The following is an 18,443-nucleotide window of genomic DNA, read 5'->3' as shown; positions in this document are numbered from 1 at the left end:
GTTTAGGTGTTCAAAGTTGGTATAACTATATGCGTAAACAATAATCATTTATAAAGCGTCTAGCCACCGTCTAACGATTTCTTAAACATCCAGTCTAATCCAATGGTATCACATCTTATATGAGCTAAGGTTAAAGATCTACTTCCACCCAACTACAATAACGTAGATATCAATTAATAAAAAGAACTAATGCTATTTTCTTTTGTAACACAAAAGAACTAATACTAATCCCCTACGGGTCGAATCTTAATGGCAAAGATTTATCAATAATCATACACTACTAATACAAATCAACTTAGTACTTTACTTTGCTGGATTTGTATATTGTTAGTGGAGCTTTTGTTTAACTCATTTCAAAAGTTACTTTAGTTATAACGAAGAAAGAAGAATCAAGAGTACTTACACAGATTACACTCAAACGTATTATGTTTACATATATTAATATGAAAAGTGTTTTGGTGTACACAGAGAGACACAGAGATTGGCAGAATTCAAAATGACGATTTTAACCTCATCAAATCGGCGGAGGAGCTGAGCCTGAGTTTGACCCGGAGAGAAGCTCAGCTAGAGACTTCATGGCTCTGACTTGCATCTCCAAAGCCTGTATGTAATCCGTCGCTTCCTCTAGAATAACCGGTACTGATTCTTTCTTGCAACCCGGAACTAACCGGCCGAGTACACGTACTTTCCGGTTAACCGTCGGTATACTCTTCTTATTCAGTTTCACAACCGTCACTCTCTGTTTCTTCCATCTTCTGCTGCTACTTCCCGTCGTGATCACGGCCGGGATCGCCGCCGGTCTCGGCCGTTTCTGTTTCCGGAATTTGAGCTTGATCCGGTTAGCGAGGATCGCTCTGCTCCAGAGCGTCCTCCCGCGAGCGGAGACGGCGAGAGCGCGGTCGGCGGCTTCCCGGACGGCTTTCCCCCGCTTCTTCGCCGTCGGAGATGGTGTTTCGGCGGCGGAGGAGCTGAGGCGGACCTGTTGCAGCGCCTGGATCAGCTTGGCGGAGTAGTTACGCTGCTGCTTCTCCGATCTCCATCTATCACCGTCTCCGGCGGTTGCTGAAGCTGCGTTGTTTCTCCGAGACGACGCGGCGGAGGAGGAAGCGGATTGTCTCTTCTTCCTTCGAACGAGATCTGTAGGGGTTGAGTTTAGATAAGTCGGAGACGCCATAACCAGAGGATTTGAGCTGAAGAGAATATTGGAAGGGGGAAGGAAGGAGAGAAGAAGGATTATATAAAGAGAAGAGAGGGATCACTTACCAAACGATGTCGTTTTGTTGTTGCTTGTTAATCTTTTTCTTTTTGATTATTTATTAAACACGCTAATATTATTAATGAAAATGATGGATTATATATAATTGAGTGGCTCTAGCCCATATATGGTTCCGGAATTATTAAAGAGATCAGTGTGACTTGAAGCAATGTTTTATGTATAGTTAAAAACGTTTATTCTCATGTGTTACTATTAGGATGATTATTAGAAAGAAAGTAATATGCAAAGTTTAATCCAATCATGAGTTTTTTTTCCAGACATCATCCATAATCTAACAACAGACAGTCAACTGAAGACATAATGGTCACATAACCTGTTCAATGTTTGACAAATTACTGTTGCGACAGGAAGAGGTGGTAAAATGCTTAGGACAAAAGATACTATGTACTTCACGAACTAAACGAGGTTACATTTAATGCAGATATGGAAATGTTACAAAGATACTAGTGTGGGTAAGGCATCCATAATGATTGTTTGCTTATTATTATATTTTGGGCTCAATCCTAATCTGGAATTGTTTCTTGCGGTATAAGTTAAATGAACTTATTTACATACAAAGATGTTTAAGAAGGAAGATAACCCTTTTGGTAATTTAAGAGGAAGCCCCTAATATGCATCATAAAGGTCGATTCTTTGGTTTACTGGAGGAGGAAGGTAGAGATTCAAATGGCATGACGACGTGTAATACAACTATTGGAGAAATCTATTTGTGACTTTCAGTGGTCGTTTAATGGACTGACAAGACAAAAGAGAGGGGCCAATGACTCAAACTTTGGATTTTGTATTCAGTGCAATGATTTCGTAAATGTTAAAAAGTTTTACTTAAATACTACTTTATACCTAAAGTAAAATACCAAAACAAAATGCATGTGCTATGTAGGGTTAGTGGAATTGCCTCTCTTTAAGGCTTTTTCTTTCTTCAGATTTTGTTTTCCCTGTAAACACCATTGGAATCGACTCGTCCATTTTATGTTTTTTTTTTGTATACATATAAAAATAAATAACTATAAGACTAATGAGTTTGTTGGGTGGCATTTGGTCCACATATCTTGCAGAAAAGGAAGCCTTTCAACTTCTCCATTTGTAATGCCATAACCCATAAACATCTTCAAAGTAGCATTATAAAACTAGTTTTAAGAAAAAAAACTTAGTTTATCTGTTAGACATGAAAGTAAAACCACTTCATAAACTAATCTGTTAAGATTTTTCTGGAGTAATATGTGAGGCTGGATAAGATGTTGAAAATTGAATTCATACTTTATTAGGTCTTAAGGGTTAATTTCTGTACAAGTTATGCAGCATATTCTCTGTACCTTAGAAAGGTATAAGTTACAATGATTGCACATGACAAATTAGTACTCCAGTTATCCACTAAAGGGCCACTTGCTTTAATATAAACTTATCTATTTCGAATTTAAGAATATCTTTTCGTTTTAAGATACTTCAATTCCTTCAATACTTCAGAATCTAGCCAAATTTATATACACAACACATGATCTTCTTCATCGGCTCATGACCAGTCTCGTTTATGAATTTAGTACTGAAAACAAAAACTGTTATTTTTAGCGGTTCGTATAATTTTCATGAGCTTTATTTCATTGTCGTGGCAATATTCTAATCAAACGACATTGAACGGATTAAGAGGCTAACCATTAAACGTGGCTCTTATCCCTATGTAGAAAAGTACATTTGGAAAAGGAACAACCCTACAAGTCTATGATCTATGGTTCTATGCACCTAATAAATACTGTAATTTTGAAAATAAACATGAAGTTTATCCATATTTTTTATAAGAATTAATTGTACCATGTATGGGGATGATACCATTATACATAGGATTCCCAGACATGAATACGTAAAAAATAAAATAAAAAGTGAAAGGAATTGGAAATCTAGAGAAGTGTTACACTAAAGAGAAAACAATTTTTCAAAGATGAACAATATATATGTATATATGTTAGTTTCTGTTATATATATTGTACGTAGGAAATGCAACTGATATAAGATGGATAATTGATGAGATAACGGATAATTGCCAATAGTTAATCAGTAATATTTGTTTTTGGTAATTTTAATATCAACAAAAAACTTCATCAGAGAATAATACGATAATACTTACTTACCTAAAGAATTTTTTCATATGTAACCTTTCCAGCTAATGCTTCGCTTCCAAATAAGTAGCTGAGTTTTTGGTCCCTTGTTTCTCAGTAGCCACGTCCTGTTTAAATAGCACAAATAAAATTATTGTTTGATTAGACTATAAGTATTTTGAAGCTAACTCTTTAGTTGTTATCATCGGTAGAACCAACAACGCTGAGCAAACGTGAAAGGAACATGAGAACCAATGAAACGTTCACTTTTGTGAATTGGGAAGCTGAATTTTCCAACGCACAAGGGTTATATAATTACCGGTTTTGATTGATACATGTGAAAAACAAATATATCTCCTAATGGGAACTCAAATTTCAAAACAAGACTTAGTTTCTCCCAAAGAATAGTCAGTCAGACGAATGAACTATGCAAATGCTACGATAGTTATGGGGGGAAAATGATACCAACCCTTGGTTATATATTCAGTAATAACAAAAAAATGGTCATTCATGATCTAATCAATGTCAAGACACAAGGATAAGACCGATGTTTATTGACAAAACAGAAAGGTAATGCCTCTCCAATAATTGGTGTGCCCACTAATTCAAATCACTAAGCCTGGATTTTCCTTTAATTACACAGAAACTTTACTTCAAAAGTAAACCAACAAGAGCTCCTTTTCTCTAACACATGGCACATTAGTTTTTTGTTTTTCTGGTGTTTAGTGGCCTAATACTAGTCTCCAGTAAAAAAAACAGTCTGGATTATTCTGTCATTCATTTTTCTTTATAAATAAAAAAAATACATAAATAGTTTCCAAATCCTAATACTGTGTATCATCATCCATAAGGGAAAAGAAACCTTCCCTTAATACCTCCAAGAGTTTATCCTAAAGATTAGTGAAAAAGATCAAATCAAGTAATTACCCAAAAAGCTTCACAGGCTGGACTTTGCATTGGATTTGTCTGGCCTAATATACTTTAAAAAGTAAGGAACAGCTTGCATGATAATGGAATACAAAATGTTTGGGTGAGATCTAAAACTTATCAATTTGAGAGAAGTAGCAGAAAACAAGCCTGCCAAACACGTGAAAGGTGAAACAGAGCTAAGAATGGTGCGCATCAAAGTAGACTAGAACCTAGAGACATAAATGCTACAAAAGCCTATGTATTGGATATGTGATGCAGAGAAGACTATGCTTTTAGCCAACACGAGTCACAATGATTACAAGATCAAATATCATATCACTTGTGCCAATAAAGTGTAAGGGGATCACATTAATTGGTTAGGAATGAAACTAACCAGCAGCTTATAAGGCCTGCTTACTATACCATCAACCTACCAATGGATCTTGAGAGATCACTTGGTTTGGGCCCAGCATGTGCTTAAGGTTTAACTCCCTATCATAAGGCCTAGGAAGTTTGAATGTCTAAGACTTCATTGAGATATCTGTATTACTTTTGCTAGAGAATGTGTGGCTCAACGATTCAAAAAAGAATAAAAAAAAAGAGAATTTAGAATTGTTCTATCCTTTGTTTGAAATATGTTATAGTGATGAAGTTCTAGAGATACTACAAACCAACTCAAGATAGATAACTTGAAATGACACGGCGTAGATTATGAAAGCAAGTCAAGATGCAACATTGGTAAAGTGAGTTACCTTTTACATTCATGTAAAGTGATTTGAATCCTTCAAGTTGGAAGTGGTCCATAGTAAGCAATTCTTTCTCCTGACCTGACGGAGACCACAATCGCAGCCAAAACAACCCAAAGGATAAAAGCCAAAAGCACAATGCGGAATTTGCGAGTAACAACTCCATCGAGGCAGTTACGTTCTTCATGATTCTCAGCTGAAGAGATCAGTTTCTTCAGGTCACTGATCTCTGCGCGCAAGGACTCCACGGAAGCAGGCAAGTCCACGATCGACTGAATCTGATCAGCGTCGATGTGAAAATCCTTATCAGTAACGGTTGAAACTGGAGATTCATCAACCAGAAGAGAAATCTCCGGCGTTGATAACAGGTCTATGCTCGATCCTTGCACGAAACTCTGAGATACGCAACGTAAGATTCAAATAACTGCTCGGATTTGTTCTTATCCGTTACTAAACACACACCGAATCAGATTCAATCGCAAACAGTAACGGATCTGAGAATCTCAGAAAACTTAGCTAAAGCGCGAGAGGAAGCGTACCTCGGCTTCGGAATCGGAGATCGCGACGGAAACCTGAGAGATCGGAGTAGAATCCGATGGATCCTTCGTGATTTCCACTGACGCGTCGGAGAAGGTCGCGCTCTGTCTCTTCTCCGCAACCTTCAGTACATATAGAAGGAAGTTACAGCGGAGGAAGAAGATGAAGAAACGAAATGGAGATTGAAGGATTGATTACGTTGAAATTACCTTGCGATTCTTCGTCTCAGGATCCTTGATGAGTCTCTTCGTTGCGGGATCAGATGAGCGCGCAAAGTTTTTCCTGGGAATTTGAATTTCCTTCATCTCTCTCTCTCTCTCCAGAGCGGTTTTTAAATTTGGGAGTTTGTTAGTTTACTTTTCGCAACTGTGAAAATTTTGAGCGGAAGATATTTGTAGAAGTAGTACGCTATCTTAATGGGCTTAATAGCCCAAAAGTATTTAATTAAGGCCCAGCCCAAGAGATCGACATATTAAACCGATGGTTTAGTAGTGGAATCGGAGTCCGGTTCGGTTTTGGCACTGTTTAACCTTTAGGGTTGCTAAAACTGAAGCTAGAACACTATCGAACCTTGAACACCTCCTCTCTATAGCCGGAGACTTCACTCAGAGAAACTCAAGAGAAGAGGTAGAAGCAATGGAGGGAGGAGAAGAAGCTGGAGCGGAGATAATGGTCGATTCAAAGGACTTACAGCAACAAAGCAAAGCTTTAGACAAGCTTACCGATCGCGTCGAGGATCGCCAGCTCGATTCTAATCGTGTTCAATCGGTTTGTTACTCTTTTCACCATTATCCCCCGACTAGTCTAAAATCTTTAGCTCACTTAGTAAAGAATTGATTGAGCTGACAAGGCTAATGTTCGTGTTTCAGGCTATGGCTTCGATTGCTGCTTCTAGGGAGGCTGATCTGAATGCTAAGAGATTGAGGTAAATGCTAAGAGATATAGACTGTATGTACAATGTCTATGTAATTTGCTGTTGGTACACGTGTGACCAGAAGAATGAATGTCATAGTATCGCTTTAATTCTTCACGTGACTCACATCTAGATATAGTGTTGGCGCCAGATATTAATTAGTACGATGTCATTTACGAGTTGATTTTTTGTTTAAGATGTGTGTGTGAAGATAGGATGACTAGATTTGTCAAATATCATCTTTTGCGTCTTATGTATTTGATTGAGATTTTGACAAGTTGGTGAAACTTTATATGCAGGGAAAAGGAACTGGCTTCTGTTAAGATCAATGCCGCAGATGTTGAGCTCATTGTTAACGAACTCGAGGTTTAGCTTCTTCCTTTTTTTTTTCATCACTAGCTGAAACATTCGTTGTTCTTGTGGCCGTCCCCTAAAAGTTTGAAGTTTTGTCAACATTATAAACGAGCAGCTAGAGAAGAATGTGGTGGAGAGAACTTTAAGGGAGCACAAAGGCGATGCCGTTGCTGCGACCAGGGAATTGCTTTCACGATATCCTCTATGAATGGCCTTTTCCAGCTTTTACTACTTGCAGTTTCTTTTGTGTGTGAGGTTTGAGAACAAGTATCCAAATATTTAACTCAAGTTCGAAGTTTTAGTCTTCTTATCAATTTAAATCGGGCTGGTCTTGGAACTGTACTAAACTATGGGATATTATAGTAACAGAGGCACTTGCAAAGCAAAACAAAATATTCCGTTATTTCTGATAATTGCTAGAAAAATCCCCAATGATGTCGCAATATTCACACTCACAATTCATCTGTACAAACCATCAAATGGTTCAACCACGGTTGATCGCTAAATATAGTAATAATGATATATGCAAGTAGACACTCTTGCACACCTACCCAACGAGAGTGCATATACAAAGCACGTGACATTTTTGCAATCAACTTTCACATCAAATCCCTTTCACGCACTTCCTTTAAGCCTCTTCGATAGAAAGATATCAAAAACCAATCACCACAATTAATTAACCAACCTGAGCCAATACGTTTCTTTTTGGCAAGTTGTGTAATGACACAAACATATCACTTCCTGCTTTTAGAACCAGACCCACAATTCCAGTGGCTGCCTCAGCTCACCAGTCTCGTCCGCGTTGTAATTAAACCCACCCATTTTTTACTGCTCAAAAACAGATCAAATTCTCTACCTTCCTTTGTTTTCATGAACATCTTCCTGTCTTAAAATGGCGCCTTCAGGAACAAAAGAGTCAACTTCTGTTCACTTTAGTTGTCCTTGAGGGGGGAGTTGTCACGTAAAGCAGCACGACTAGCTTGGAGCTGTATTGTAGACTTTCTTTGCATCTCTCTTAGCTTATCCATCAGTTCTTGGAATGTTGGTCTCAGCTTTGTATCGCTACAGTGTTGGACAAACCAAAAGAGAAGCATAAATAAATGTCACCGTACCATTAAAGGCTATATTCCTCTAGTAAGGATTTAGTGGTGTTCAGTATGTGAAACTTTTACCTGTGCCAACAGCTCTCCATTAATGCGATCCACAAGGGATCAATGTCCTTTGGAATTTCCAGCCTCTGGTTCATGAACCCGACAGCTCCAATCACCTGCACATTTTTCAAATAAGTATCTCTTCACATTTGGTCTGTGTATGTGTACCGAAGTGCAGCAATTGGAGCATGACATCAAATTTGTAGAGATGTTGCAAAATAATATCCATATAAATTTGACTAGATTTATAACACATTTTCACTCGTATCTTTACACATTACACCATGTACAATGATTTTTATGGTTCTTATAGAGTTAACGTGAATTATTAAACAACTTATTTTGTAGATACAATTTTTCTTATTTTTAGCTTAAATGATATCACAGAAAATCTAGTTTCTAAATAAAATTTTCTCAAGTTTGAGATTTTTAGGACCAGTTGGCAAGTAGAGACGCTTTCTTCTATCTAAATAAAATGATACCTGCATAGCGTTGAGAGTTTCCCATGGGATCTTCTCGGTGGCAAGCTCCCAGAGAACTACTCCAAAGCTGTAAATGTCAGACCTGTATCAATGATTTAAGAATAGCTAGTTAGCATTGAAGGCTACAGAACAATTACGCAAAGGAATGTAACCAAACAGAACACGAGAATATACTTCTCATCAGCAGACTCATTTCGAAGAACTTCTGGTGCCATCCATTGAGGCTGCAGAACATGTAAAAAGGCAATCAAAAATCACAGTGAGAAGTTGGCTTATAAAGTCAGAATTCAAATCGAAAAGGAGCCTAGGGTTAAGTACCGTTCCCTTCCCGGACTTGGTGGTTAGGTATGTCTCATGCTTGATACGCGAAAGACCAAAGTCAGCTACCTGTTAAAGATGTCACTGTAAGTTGACGTTGTTTCTAGTTCCTTTTTGCAGGTCTGAGTCTCACTTTACCAGTTCATTCATTCACATAAAACGTATTGTTTATCTAATGCTTCGTTTTGGAACGCGATATAATTTTTATGAAGATAGAAAGTTATTATCCATCTGAATTACGGGAAAACAAAGGTATTTTAAGATGAATATCTTACTTTAACGGTCCAGTTCTTGTCTACCAGCAGATTTGACGACTTCAGATCACGATGGACGATGGGTGGACTACAATGGTGAAGATAATTCATACCGCGAGCCTGTGTAAAGAGAAAAGAAGGATCACAAAACAAATAACAAACAATATCAAATAGAGCATCCTCAGAAAATTGTCTACGTCCAATCGTCAATGATCATAAAAATGAAAAATTTTACACGTCAATCCAATGTATAACTATACTCACAATGTCCAAAGCCATATGGATACGCCGCCTCCAATCCAGTTTTGATGCATTCCTCTGTAGTAGGCGAAAGAGACTTCCACTGCAAATAGTAATTTGAATCATTAGGAGCATGGTTCAGAGACATGCTTGAAGGCCGAAGAGGCCAAAAAGTGAGAGCAGTAACTAAAAGAGATGAGACCAGACCGTGGAAGGAACTCGGACACTATACAGAGGCGCGGAGGTGAAGTCACAGCTCCCATAAAAAGCAGGACGTTAGGATGTCTAAGTCTTTTCATCAACAATACCTTCACACAAAAATACCAATATAAAGAATGAAAACTTCGACTTAGCTGTTTTCAGAAATGATCTATTATTCGATGCAATGCAGTTTGTAAGTGAGCATGCTTTAGTACAGAAAACTGGTGTAGTTGAAGAATCAATCTTAGTAATGTGATATGAAAGAGGTAAGATGTTGCCTCTACCAATAACAAATAAAGATGTCAAATATCTTTCGTCAAAACTACACTCAGAGCAATAATTATTGGCAACGGACTAAAAACAATACCTCCTGTCTAAAAGATTGTATAACGTCTTCTGAGTATTCTTGCTTGGAAAACACTTTAACAGCTACATCCTGCGGTAACATACCAGCTCTCAATAAGACAAAACTTTAAACTTGCAATTTTTTAAGCTATCAGGGAAGCGTGTATAAATATATGAAAAATGCATATTCTACAATATCACGAGCAGCCAAAAACTTACAGATCCAAACCAGAGACCGTGGTAGACGGTTCCACATGAACCTGTAAAATGGAAAAATGCATGTTAGCATAAGGGAGGCAGAATATCGCAAAAAAAAAAAAAAATGTGAAGATACAAAGAATGATGTGTGGCAAATCTATTTAAGAGAATAGATCACCTTGTCCGATTTGTTCTCCAATTGTTAAATCCTCCCATAAAATTTCATATTCCAGACCATCACTATCCGCATCATCAATCTTGTTCATCACACTGCTGCTGGTACTTCCACAGCTACTAGCGCTGCTTGTGCTGGTTGCATTTAAAGAGGAAGACCACATACTACCTCCCTCATTATTTGTAGCCGGCTTATTACTTTCAAAGGCAAGGCTTTCAGACTTAACAACAGAGGAAGGGATAATCTGGCGAGTCTTATCTTTCCCTTGTCCATTTTGTACCCAAGGCCATACAGAATGAGTTGGCCTTCCTTTTGAACCTTCCTGCTCATTCCCTTTCCACGGCCATGACAAACCTTTCTTAACCATCCATTCTTCAGCTTTTGAGGTGAGAACCTTATGGATCGCAGGCTTTTCATCGCTCTCATCACTGGAATCTTTAAAGGGCTTCGAATGAAACTTTTCTTCGTTACATGTGAATACACCAAAAGGAGACTGGACAAAATCCCCTCTTGGCGTGCTGGCACCACTTGACGCTGCATCGTCCCTGTGGTCAGAGTGAGTAGCACCGAAGACCCCACCATGATCCGAATGATGACTATCCCCACTGCCACCCTCGGAGAGTGTAGCACTACTACTCTCACCTGCTCGCATTTTCGACCTTACCTTGTTGCTCACCTTGGACGCCTGCAATTTCAACACTAGTCAAAAATACGCAACAGCAAAAACAAAAGGTGAGAGTAACACGCAACCAACAATTAAACTAACCAAATTTGATATCTTTGACGCTATAGCAGTTTGTATAGGCTGGTCAGAGTCAAGACCAAGTTTCGATATAACAGCTTCTTTGGAGTCCAAACCAAGCTTAGAAGCAAAACTATTCCTTGCAGTTACAAAGCTCGTTTCACCTTCTTCCGCCTTTAACTTAGCCAAAGAGATCCTCGGGTTCAGATACGGCGCCGTGTTACTCGTGATACAAATGATCCCTATAAGAGTCCCGTCATCATCATAAAACGGAGAACACGTAGTCACAGCTGAGAATCTCTCCCCTGACTTACTCTTCACAGGAAACTCCCCTGTCCAGCTCTCTCCACGGACGCAACGCCTAGCAATATTCATAGCGAAAGCAGCGTCACGATCATCCGCAATAACGTTAATCGGATTCTCCCCAAGTGCTTCTGCTGCAGAGTAGCCATAAAGCTTCTCCGCCATAGCATTCCTGAAACAATCATACAATCACCAAATGAACAATGCAGACACCTTCAATACATGAATCTAACTTAACATTCTATATTTGTTAGAGGAATCGAAGAAGACATTCTGTTATTCTGTTACAGAGTCAGTTACTCTGTTTACATATATATACAGAGGAACCGGTTTAATTACTAAACCAATTATACAATCCCGGTTAACTCTGATAATATCCCAAACCAATCCTCGATCAATTTCACACAAGATCGAACCTACTCACCAGAAGATGATTCGCATGTTTAGATCGAAAGCGTGAACAGCTTGCGCCATCGACTGCAAGATATTCAAATACTGTTTATCAGTGAACTTCCCAGCCGACGGTCCGCCGTCGCCGCCGCCGGGACCTCCACCTACTCCAGCTCTCAGATTGATCGGACCTTGGATACGGCTGTCCTTCCGCAACGGCGAAGCGTGGCGAAACGACGCGGCGCCGCTCTTCCTCCAGGACGGACCTCCGTCGCCGCCGATGTTTCTCCGCGGCGGACGATGCGGAGAGACCGAATGCGATCGCTGCCGAATCTCCGTGGAGACCTTGAGCCTCGACATCTCCTGCTTCAGATGCTCCTGATTTTCCTCAAGCTCGAGTATCTTCTTGAGCAGCTGTTCCGCGGGTGGAGTCTCCATTGTTCGATCGAATCTGGAGCTGAGCGAGTTGAATCGGGGATCGTTCGAGTTGAATCGGAGAGGAGCAGTTAGAGAATCGATTTAAGGAATGGTTTGACTATGGATGAGGATGTATTGACTCTCTCTCTCTCTCTAAGCAGAAAGATAGAGAAAGTTTTCTCTCTCTCTCTCTCTAGAAGAAGAGAAATGGAATTGAAGAAATGGTCAACAATAATGGAGGACGCTTTCTTTCCCCCTCGCTTATCTTTTCTTCTCTTTTGATTCGCTTTTCTCCTTGTACACTTTTTCATTTTTTTTTTATTATTATTTTTTTTGTATTTTTCAGTTTCCATTTTTGATAAAGCAGCATTCAGGAACAAAAATTACCAAAATAGCACACATTTAATAAGAAGACACTAAATTACTCTAATTCTTAAATCATACTCCCACCTACCTTCTAATAATAAATCATAAATCCTAATAAAATAAAACCAACCAAAAAATAAAATACATTTTTTTATCTTTTATTAAAAGATATTTATCTAATTGTGTGGTTAATTTAATTTGAAATATTTTAGATTAGATTGCTTGTACGAAAAAAACTGAATTAGATTGTATAATGAATCAAACTGAATTAGATTGTAAAATGTTGATTCATTTTAAATTAAATAATGTTATTTCCATTAATTGTTCCATATGCTTATAAGTGAGATTTCTGTTCCAAACTATATGGAAGGAAATTTGACCCAAAAAACGACAGTAGAACCTATAAATTAATATTCAACATTTAGCCGGTCCAAAATTTGACACAAATCGATAAAATTAAAAGATAATATTTTTTAAAAAAATTCTATGTGAATATATAGTTTCATTAAAATTATAAATTAATAATTTACATGTATACATATTTTATATAAGTAAGAATATATTATTATAATTTTTGTTTTATATTCACAATGAAATTATCTTTATATATATATGAAACTGTGAACTTTAGATGATAAAGAAAAAAATTATTTGTAAAAGAATCTTGAGAAAGTTTCTTTTATTGAGTTAGGATCAACCTCTACTCTTAATATATATTAATTTTCAGGAATCCTGATTTGAAAGACTCAAGTTTGTGTGTTTACATCAATATTTTCTTTTGACGTTGAAATCAGGTTAGATTTTTTGTAGAGAGGGTAAAGTGTTGAACAACAAGTGCAGTCAGTTAAAGTTTATTTGATTAATACAAAAAAACTGTGATAAACTACCTATTTAAAAAATCAAATATTAATTACAGACATAATAATGAAAAACAATGTTATATTGCGGTAAAACTATGTTGATATAACCAGTTGAGCAATGATTAAGAAGCTTATCTCAATAAAAAGGTTTATTATTTTATTTTAATACAAAGGTTTGACTTAAAATTGATGAACATAGAGACAAAGAGTGTGAAGAAAAAAGAGGAGGTTGGCATTTGGCCGGTTCTAATTTATTGGTAGTCGACAATTTGATGGTTTGACATACGAGAACAAAAATTACAATCACTCAAAGAATCATCATAATACGTAAGAGAGATATACAATGTGTACAAGACTCGCAATCTACGAGCGCAGATGAGCTTCCACATTCTTCTTCTTTTAGTCTTCTATATTTTATGTTACCTATAATAATCCATACACTTTTTTACCTTGCATGCATGAATGTAATTTATCAATACTGCAATATTTACGTAAGTACTTGTGGATATATACACCCATGATCATGACCTAGGGATACAAATCTCGTGTTTGTGTTGACATTGATCTAACGAAGAGACATTAACTAACTACAAAATATAAGCATATTAAAAAAAAAATTCTCAAAGTTAAAACTTAAGAGGATCAAATACAAAGAATTAAAAAAAAAAACATATAAACTATTGAATGTGAAGTCGCCGCTTCAACTATATTAATATTGCAATCTCTATCTAAGAGTAATGTATGTCGGCCAAAATATCGGCAATGTAACTAACTCACCTTTTAAGATTGAAACCACATATCTTTATATTCTTTTGTTTTGCTGATATCACATGGTCTTTATTAATAAATGCTAACTTGGAATAAAGGTGGCATTGTTTTCGTTTAGTATATGGATATTGTGTTCTTTAGAAAACAAAAGATTATTGCAAAAAGAAGTATGATCCATATTCAAGATTTAGATTACAGATACGTAAACTGTTGTCTTGGCACCTTTTATTTGTATTTGGTGGCAATTTTTTGGTTTAAATTATAATATTTGAGACTGAGACGTGTTAGTTGAATATAAGGTCAGATTATATTAAAACTTCAGAGAAGAATATAGTGGACAAACTATTTCTCCATGACAATTATTTTATAACATCAGATGTTTTCCGAACTAGCTTTAGCTTGCAACTATATCGTTGTCAGGTAAAGACGGCACAAGTAGCTTGGAACTGTATTGTATACTTCCTTTGCAGATCTCTTAGTCTCTCCATCAGTACTTGGAATGTAGGTCTCAGCGTTGTATCGCTGCCGTGCGGAATAAACCAAAAATAGAAGAAACACAGATTAATTAAGTGTCAACATTAGCTGTGAAATATGTACATCTAAATCAATGAGAGGGATCATTAAAGATTATGTATGCTTCTAGCGAGGATAATGAGGTAGTAATATTTTAATTTACCTGTGCCAACAGCTCTCCATTAATGAGATCCAAAGAGGATCAATGTCCTTTGGAATTTCCAGCCTCTGGTTCATGAACCCCACAGCTCCAATCACCTTCACATATTCCAAACAAGCATCTCTTCGGATAAATTGTATTTGTCTATAGTAACACATTTCATTTATATCTTTTACACATTCTTGTAACTACAAAAAATGATACCTGCATCGAGTTGAGAGTTTCCCATGGGATCTTCCCAGTGGCTAGCTCCCAGAGTACTACCCCAAAGCTGTAGATATCAGACCTGTATCATCAATACATAAGAAGAGATAGTTACTTATTAAATGCTTGAAAAATAATTATCAAGGGAACTTTAACCAATCAAAACACGAGAATATACTTCTCATTAGCAGACTCATTTCGAAGAACTTCTGGTGCCATCCATTGAGGCTGCATAACAGGTGTATAAAGTACATCAAAGATCATTGTGAGAGGTTGACTATAAACCTTAAAGAATGTAGACTAACTATACCGTTCCTCTTCCGGACTTGGTGGCTAGGTATGTCTCATGCTTGATACGTGAAAGACCAAAGTCAGCTACCTATTTATTACAGATGTCACTGTAAGTTGTTACTCGTTTCAGTTTGGATATTTGGAGTCCCAGTTTTTCTTAAGTACATTCACTAATCTAAATCTTCATTTTCGTTTTAGAAAGGTATATGTTACCTTAACGGTGCAGTTCCTATCTACCAGAAGATTTGACGACTTCAGATCACGATGGATGATAGGTGGACTACAACTGTGAAGATAATTCATACCGCAAGCCTGTGTCACGGTGACTTGAGTCAAATAAAGTGGAAAATAAGGATCACAAGACAAAGATGACTACATGCAATTTTGTCAATGATCATATAAATGGATTAATTCTCACAATGTCCAATGCCATACGAATACGCCGCCTCCAATCCAGTTGGGATGTGCCCCTCTGTAGTAGACGAAAGAGACTTCCACTGCAAATTGATAAGAGCTATGTGGCTTTGAAGACCCGAGAGCAAAAAGAAAGTAAGAGTAGTAACAAAGAGAGATGAGCCCGAACCGTGGAAGGAACTCAGACACTATACAGAGACGCTGAGGTGAAGTCACAGCTCCCATAAACAGCAGGACATTAGGATGTCTAAGTCTTTTCATCAACGATACCTTCACGTACAAGAAACACTAATATTAACAATTTAGAATTTTTAAATGTTGGTTCTACTGAAATGAAAAAACAATACCGCTTGCCTAAAAGATTGCATGACCTCTTCTGAATATTCTTGTTTGGAGAACATTTTTACAGCTACATCCTGCAGTGAAATTAGCAAACTTAATAAGAATTTAAGAAAGATCTCTGAACTTGCAAGTGTTGTTCAGTATCAACAAATGCATATTCTAGTTAGTGAAACAGAAACATTAGGATACAAACAATATTGTCATATTTTTGAAATTTTCTCAAAATCTATGGGCTAAACCCATACAAAAATATTGAGTTTTTGGTAAATACTTTATATACTGAAGCCTATAATCTTTAGTGTTGTTTTAAAATTTCTACCATATTCTACATTTGTATTAATGTATGCTAAACTATTTTTCATGGTAAATGAGCATCTTTCAATTGTTTTATCAAATAATTTAATAAAACTTCATAATACTCCTAAATCGATGGAATAACCACTATAAAATTATTATTTTCTTGATAAACGGAGAGACACAAAGGCTCCAAACCTCTTTGAACATCATCATATGTTAGTGCAGGATGCAACTAGGCATTAAAACAATATTGTCAATTTTTTGAAATTTTCTCAAAATCTATGGGCTACCCCTACAAAAATATTGAGTTTTGGTAAATACTTTATTACTGAAGCCTATAATCTTTAGTGTTGTTTTAAAATTTCTACCATATTCTACATTTGTATTAATGTATGCTAAACTCTTTTTCATGGTAAATGAGCATCTTCAATGTTTTTATCAAATAATTTAGTAAAACTTCATAATACTCCCTAAATCGATGGAATAACCACTATAAAATTTTATTTCTTGATAAACGGAGACGACAAAGGCTCCAAACCTCTTTGAACATCATCATATGTTAGTGCAGGATGCAACTAGGCATTAAAACAATATTGTCAATTTTTTGAAATTTTCTAAAAATCTATGGGCTAACCCCTACAAAAATATTGAGTTTTTGGTAAATACTTTATATACTGAAGCCTATAATCTTAGTGTTGTTTTAAAATTTTACCATATTCTACATTGTATTAATGTATGCTAAACTCTTTTTCATGGTAAATGAGCATCGTTCAATTGTTTTTATCAATTAATTTAGTAAAACTTCATAATACTCCCTAAATCGATGGAATAACCACTATAAAATTATTATTTCTTGATAAACGGAGAGACAAAGGCTCCAAACTCTTTGAACATCATCATATGTTAGTGCAGGATGCAACTAGGCATTAAAACAATATTGTCATATTTTTTGAAATTTTCTCAAAATCTATGGGCTAACCCTACAAAAATATTGAGTTTTGGTAAATACTTTATATACTGAAGCTATAATCTTTAGTGTTTTTAAAATTTCTACCATATTCTACATTTGTATTAATGTATGCTAAACTCTTTTTCATGGTAAATGAGCATCGTTCAATGTTTTTATCAATTAATTTAGTAAAACTTCATAATACTCCCTAAATCGATGGAATACCCAATATAAAATTATTATTTTCTTGATAAACGGAGAGCAAAGGCTCCAAACCTCTTTGAACATCATCATATGTTAGTGCAGGATGCAACTAGGCATTAAAACAATATTGTCATATTTTTTGAAATTTTCTCAAAATCTATGGGCTAACCCCTACAAAAATATTGAGTTTTGGTAAATACTTTATATACTGAAGCCTATAATCTTAGTGTTGTTTTAAATTTATACCATATTCTACATTTGTATTAATGTATGCTAAACTCTTTTTCATGGTAAATGAGCATCTTCAATTGTTTTATCAATTAATTTAATTAAAACTTCATAATACTCCCTAAATCGATGGAAATAACCACTATAAAATTATTATTTTCTTGATAAACGGAGAGACAAAGGCTCCAAACCTCTTTGAACATCATCATATGTTAGTGCAGGATGCAACTAGGCATTAAAACAATATTGTCATTTTTTTGAAATTTTCTCAAAATCTATGGCTAACCCCTACAAAAATATTGAGTTTTTTAAATACTTTATATACTGAAGCCTATAATCTTAGTGTGTTTTAAAATTTCTACCATATTCTACATTTGTATTAATGTATGCTAAACTCTTTTTCATGGTAAATGAGCATCTTTCAATTGTTTTTATCAAATAATTTAATAAAACTTCATAATACTCCCTAAATCGATGGAATAACCACTATAAATTATTATTTTCTTGATAAACGGAGAAGACAAAGGCTCCAAACCTCTTTGAACATCATCATATGTTAGTGCAGGATGCAACTAGGCATTAAAACAATATTGTCATATTTTTTGAAATTTTCTCAAAATCTATGGGCTAACCCCTACAAAAATATTGAGTTTTTGGTAAATACTTTATATACTGAAGCCTATAATCTTTAGTGTTGTTTTAAAATTTCTACCATATTCTACATTTGTATTAATGTATGCTAAACTTTTTTCATGGTAAATGAGCATCTTCAATTGTTTTATCAATAATTTAGTAAAACTTCATAA

At 36.0% G+C, this 18,443-nt stretch overlaps 5 protein-coding genes across 5 annotated transcripts; 1 reads left to right on the top strand and 4 right to left on the bottom strand.

Moving 5' to 3' along the window:
* Positions 1-348: 348 nt before the first annotated feature.
* LOC106352909 (transcription factor bHLH148-like) lies at positions 349-1,243 on the bottom strand. The gene has a single exon (XM_013792566.3). The coding sequence runs from the start codon at positions 1,172-1,174 to the stop codon at positions 515-517; it is 660 nt and encodes a 219-aa protein (XP_013648020.1). The 5' UTR covers positions 1,175-1,243; the 3' UTR covers positions 349-514.
* Positions 1,244-3,266: 2,023 nt separating this feature from the next.
* On the bottom strand, positions 3,267-6,081 carry BNAA01G32730D (protein SINE3). Its single transcript, XM_013792592.3, has 4 exons — positions 5,768-6,081; positions 5,561-5,680; positions 5,028-5,416; positions 3,267-3,494 (listed from the first exon to the last, which is right to left on the bottom strand). The coding sequence occupies exons 1-3, from the start codon at positions 5,861-5,863 to the stop codon at positions 5,060-5,062; spliced, it is 573 nt and encodes a 190-aa protein (XP_013648046.1). The 5' UTR covers positions 5,864-6,081; the 3' UTR covers positions 3,267-3,494; positions 5,028-5,059.
* LOC106352945 (huntingtin-interacting protein K) lies at positions 6,063-7,228 on the top strand. The gene is made up of 4 exons (XM_013792599.3): positions 6,063-6,326; positions 6,428-6,483; positions 6,771-6,837; positions 6,941-7,228. Exons 1-4 carry the CDS (start codon positions 6,195-6,197, stop codon positions 7,031-7,033), a joined length of 348 nt encoding a protein of 115 aa, XP_013648053.1. The 5' UTR covers positions 6,063-6,194; the 3' UTR covers positions 7,034-7,228.
* LOC125599305 (serine/threonine-protein kinase PAK 3-like) lies at positions 7,215-12,295 on the bottom strand. Its single transcript, XM_048772705.1, has 13 exons — positions 11,659-12,295; positions 10,956-11,406; positions 10,193-10,874; positions 10,036-10,076; positions 9,839-9,907; positions 9,478-9,578; positions 9,295-9,373; positions 9,052-9,150; positions 8,777-8,845; positions 8,633-8,682; positions 8,459-8,540; positions 7,998-8,092; positions 7,215-7,887 (listed from the first exon to the last, which is right to left on the bottom strand). Exons 1-13 carry the CDS (start codon positions 12,060-12,062, stop codon positions 7,758-7,760), a joined length of 2,352 nt encoding a protein of 783 aa, XP_048628662.1. The 5' UTR covers positions 12,063-12,295; the 3' UTR covers positions 7,215-7,757.
* Positions 12,296-14,176: 1,881 nt separating this feature from the next.
* LOC125599310 (serine/threonine-protein kinase EDR1-like) lies at positions 14,177-16,163 on the bottom strand. Its single transcript, XM_048772712.1, has 10 exons — positions 16,153-16,163; positions 15,965-16,082; positions 15,787-15,887; positions 15,622-15,700; positions 15,417-15,515; positions 15,223-15,291; positions 15,091-15,140; positions 14,913-14,994; positions 14,712-14,806; positions 14,177-14,557 (listed from the first exon to the last, which is right to left on the bottom strand). The coding sequence occupies exons 1-10, from the start codon at positions 16,161-16,163 to the stop codon at positions 14,452-14,454; spliced, it is 810 nt and encodes a 269-aa protein (XP_048628669.1). The 3' UTR covers positions 14,177-14,451.
* Between the last annotated feature and the right edge of the window lie 2,280 nt (positions 16,164-18,443).

The sequence above is a fragment of the Brassica napus genome, unplaced genomic scaffold (genome assembly GCF_020379485.1).
Source record: "Brassica napus cultivar Da-Ae unplaced genomic scaffold, Da-Ae ScsIHWf_1829;HRSCAF=2465, whole genome shotgun sequence".
In the NCBI taxonomy this organism is placed as follows: domain Eukaryota; kingdom Viridiplantae; phylum Streptophyta; class Magnoliopsida; order Brassicales; family Brassicaceae; genus Brassica; species Brassica napus.
The sequence above is the reverse complement of the archived record's forward strand: the minus strand, read 5'-3'. Positions and strand labels throughout refer to the sequence as shown.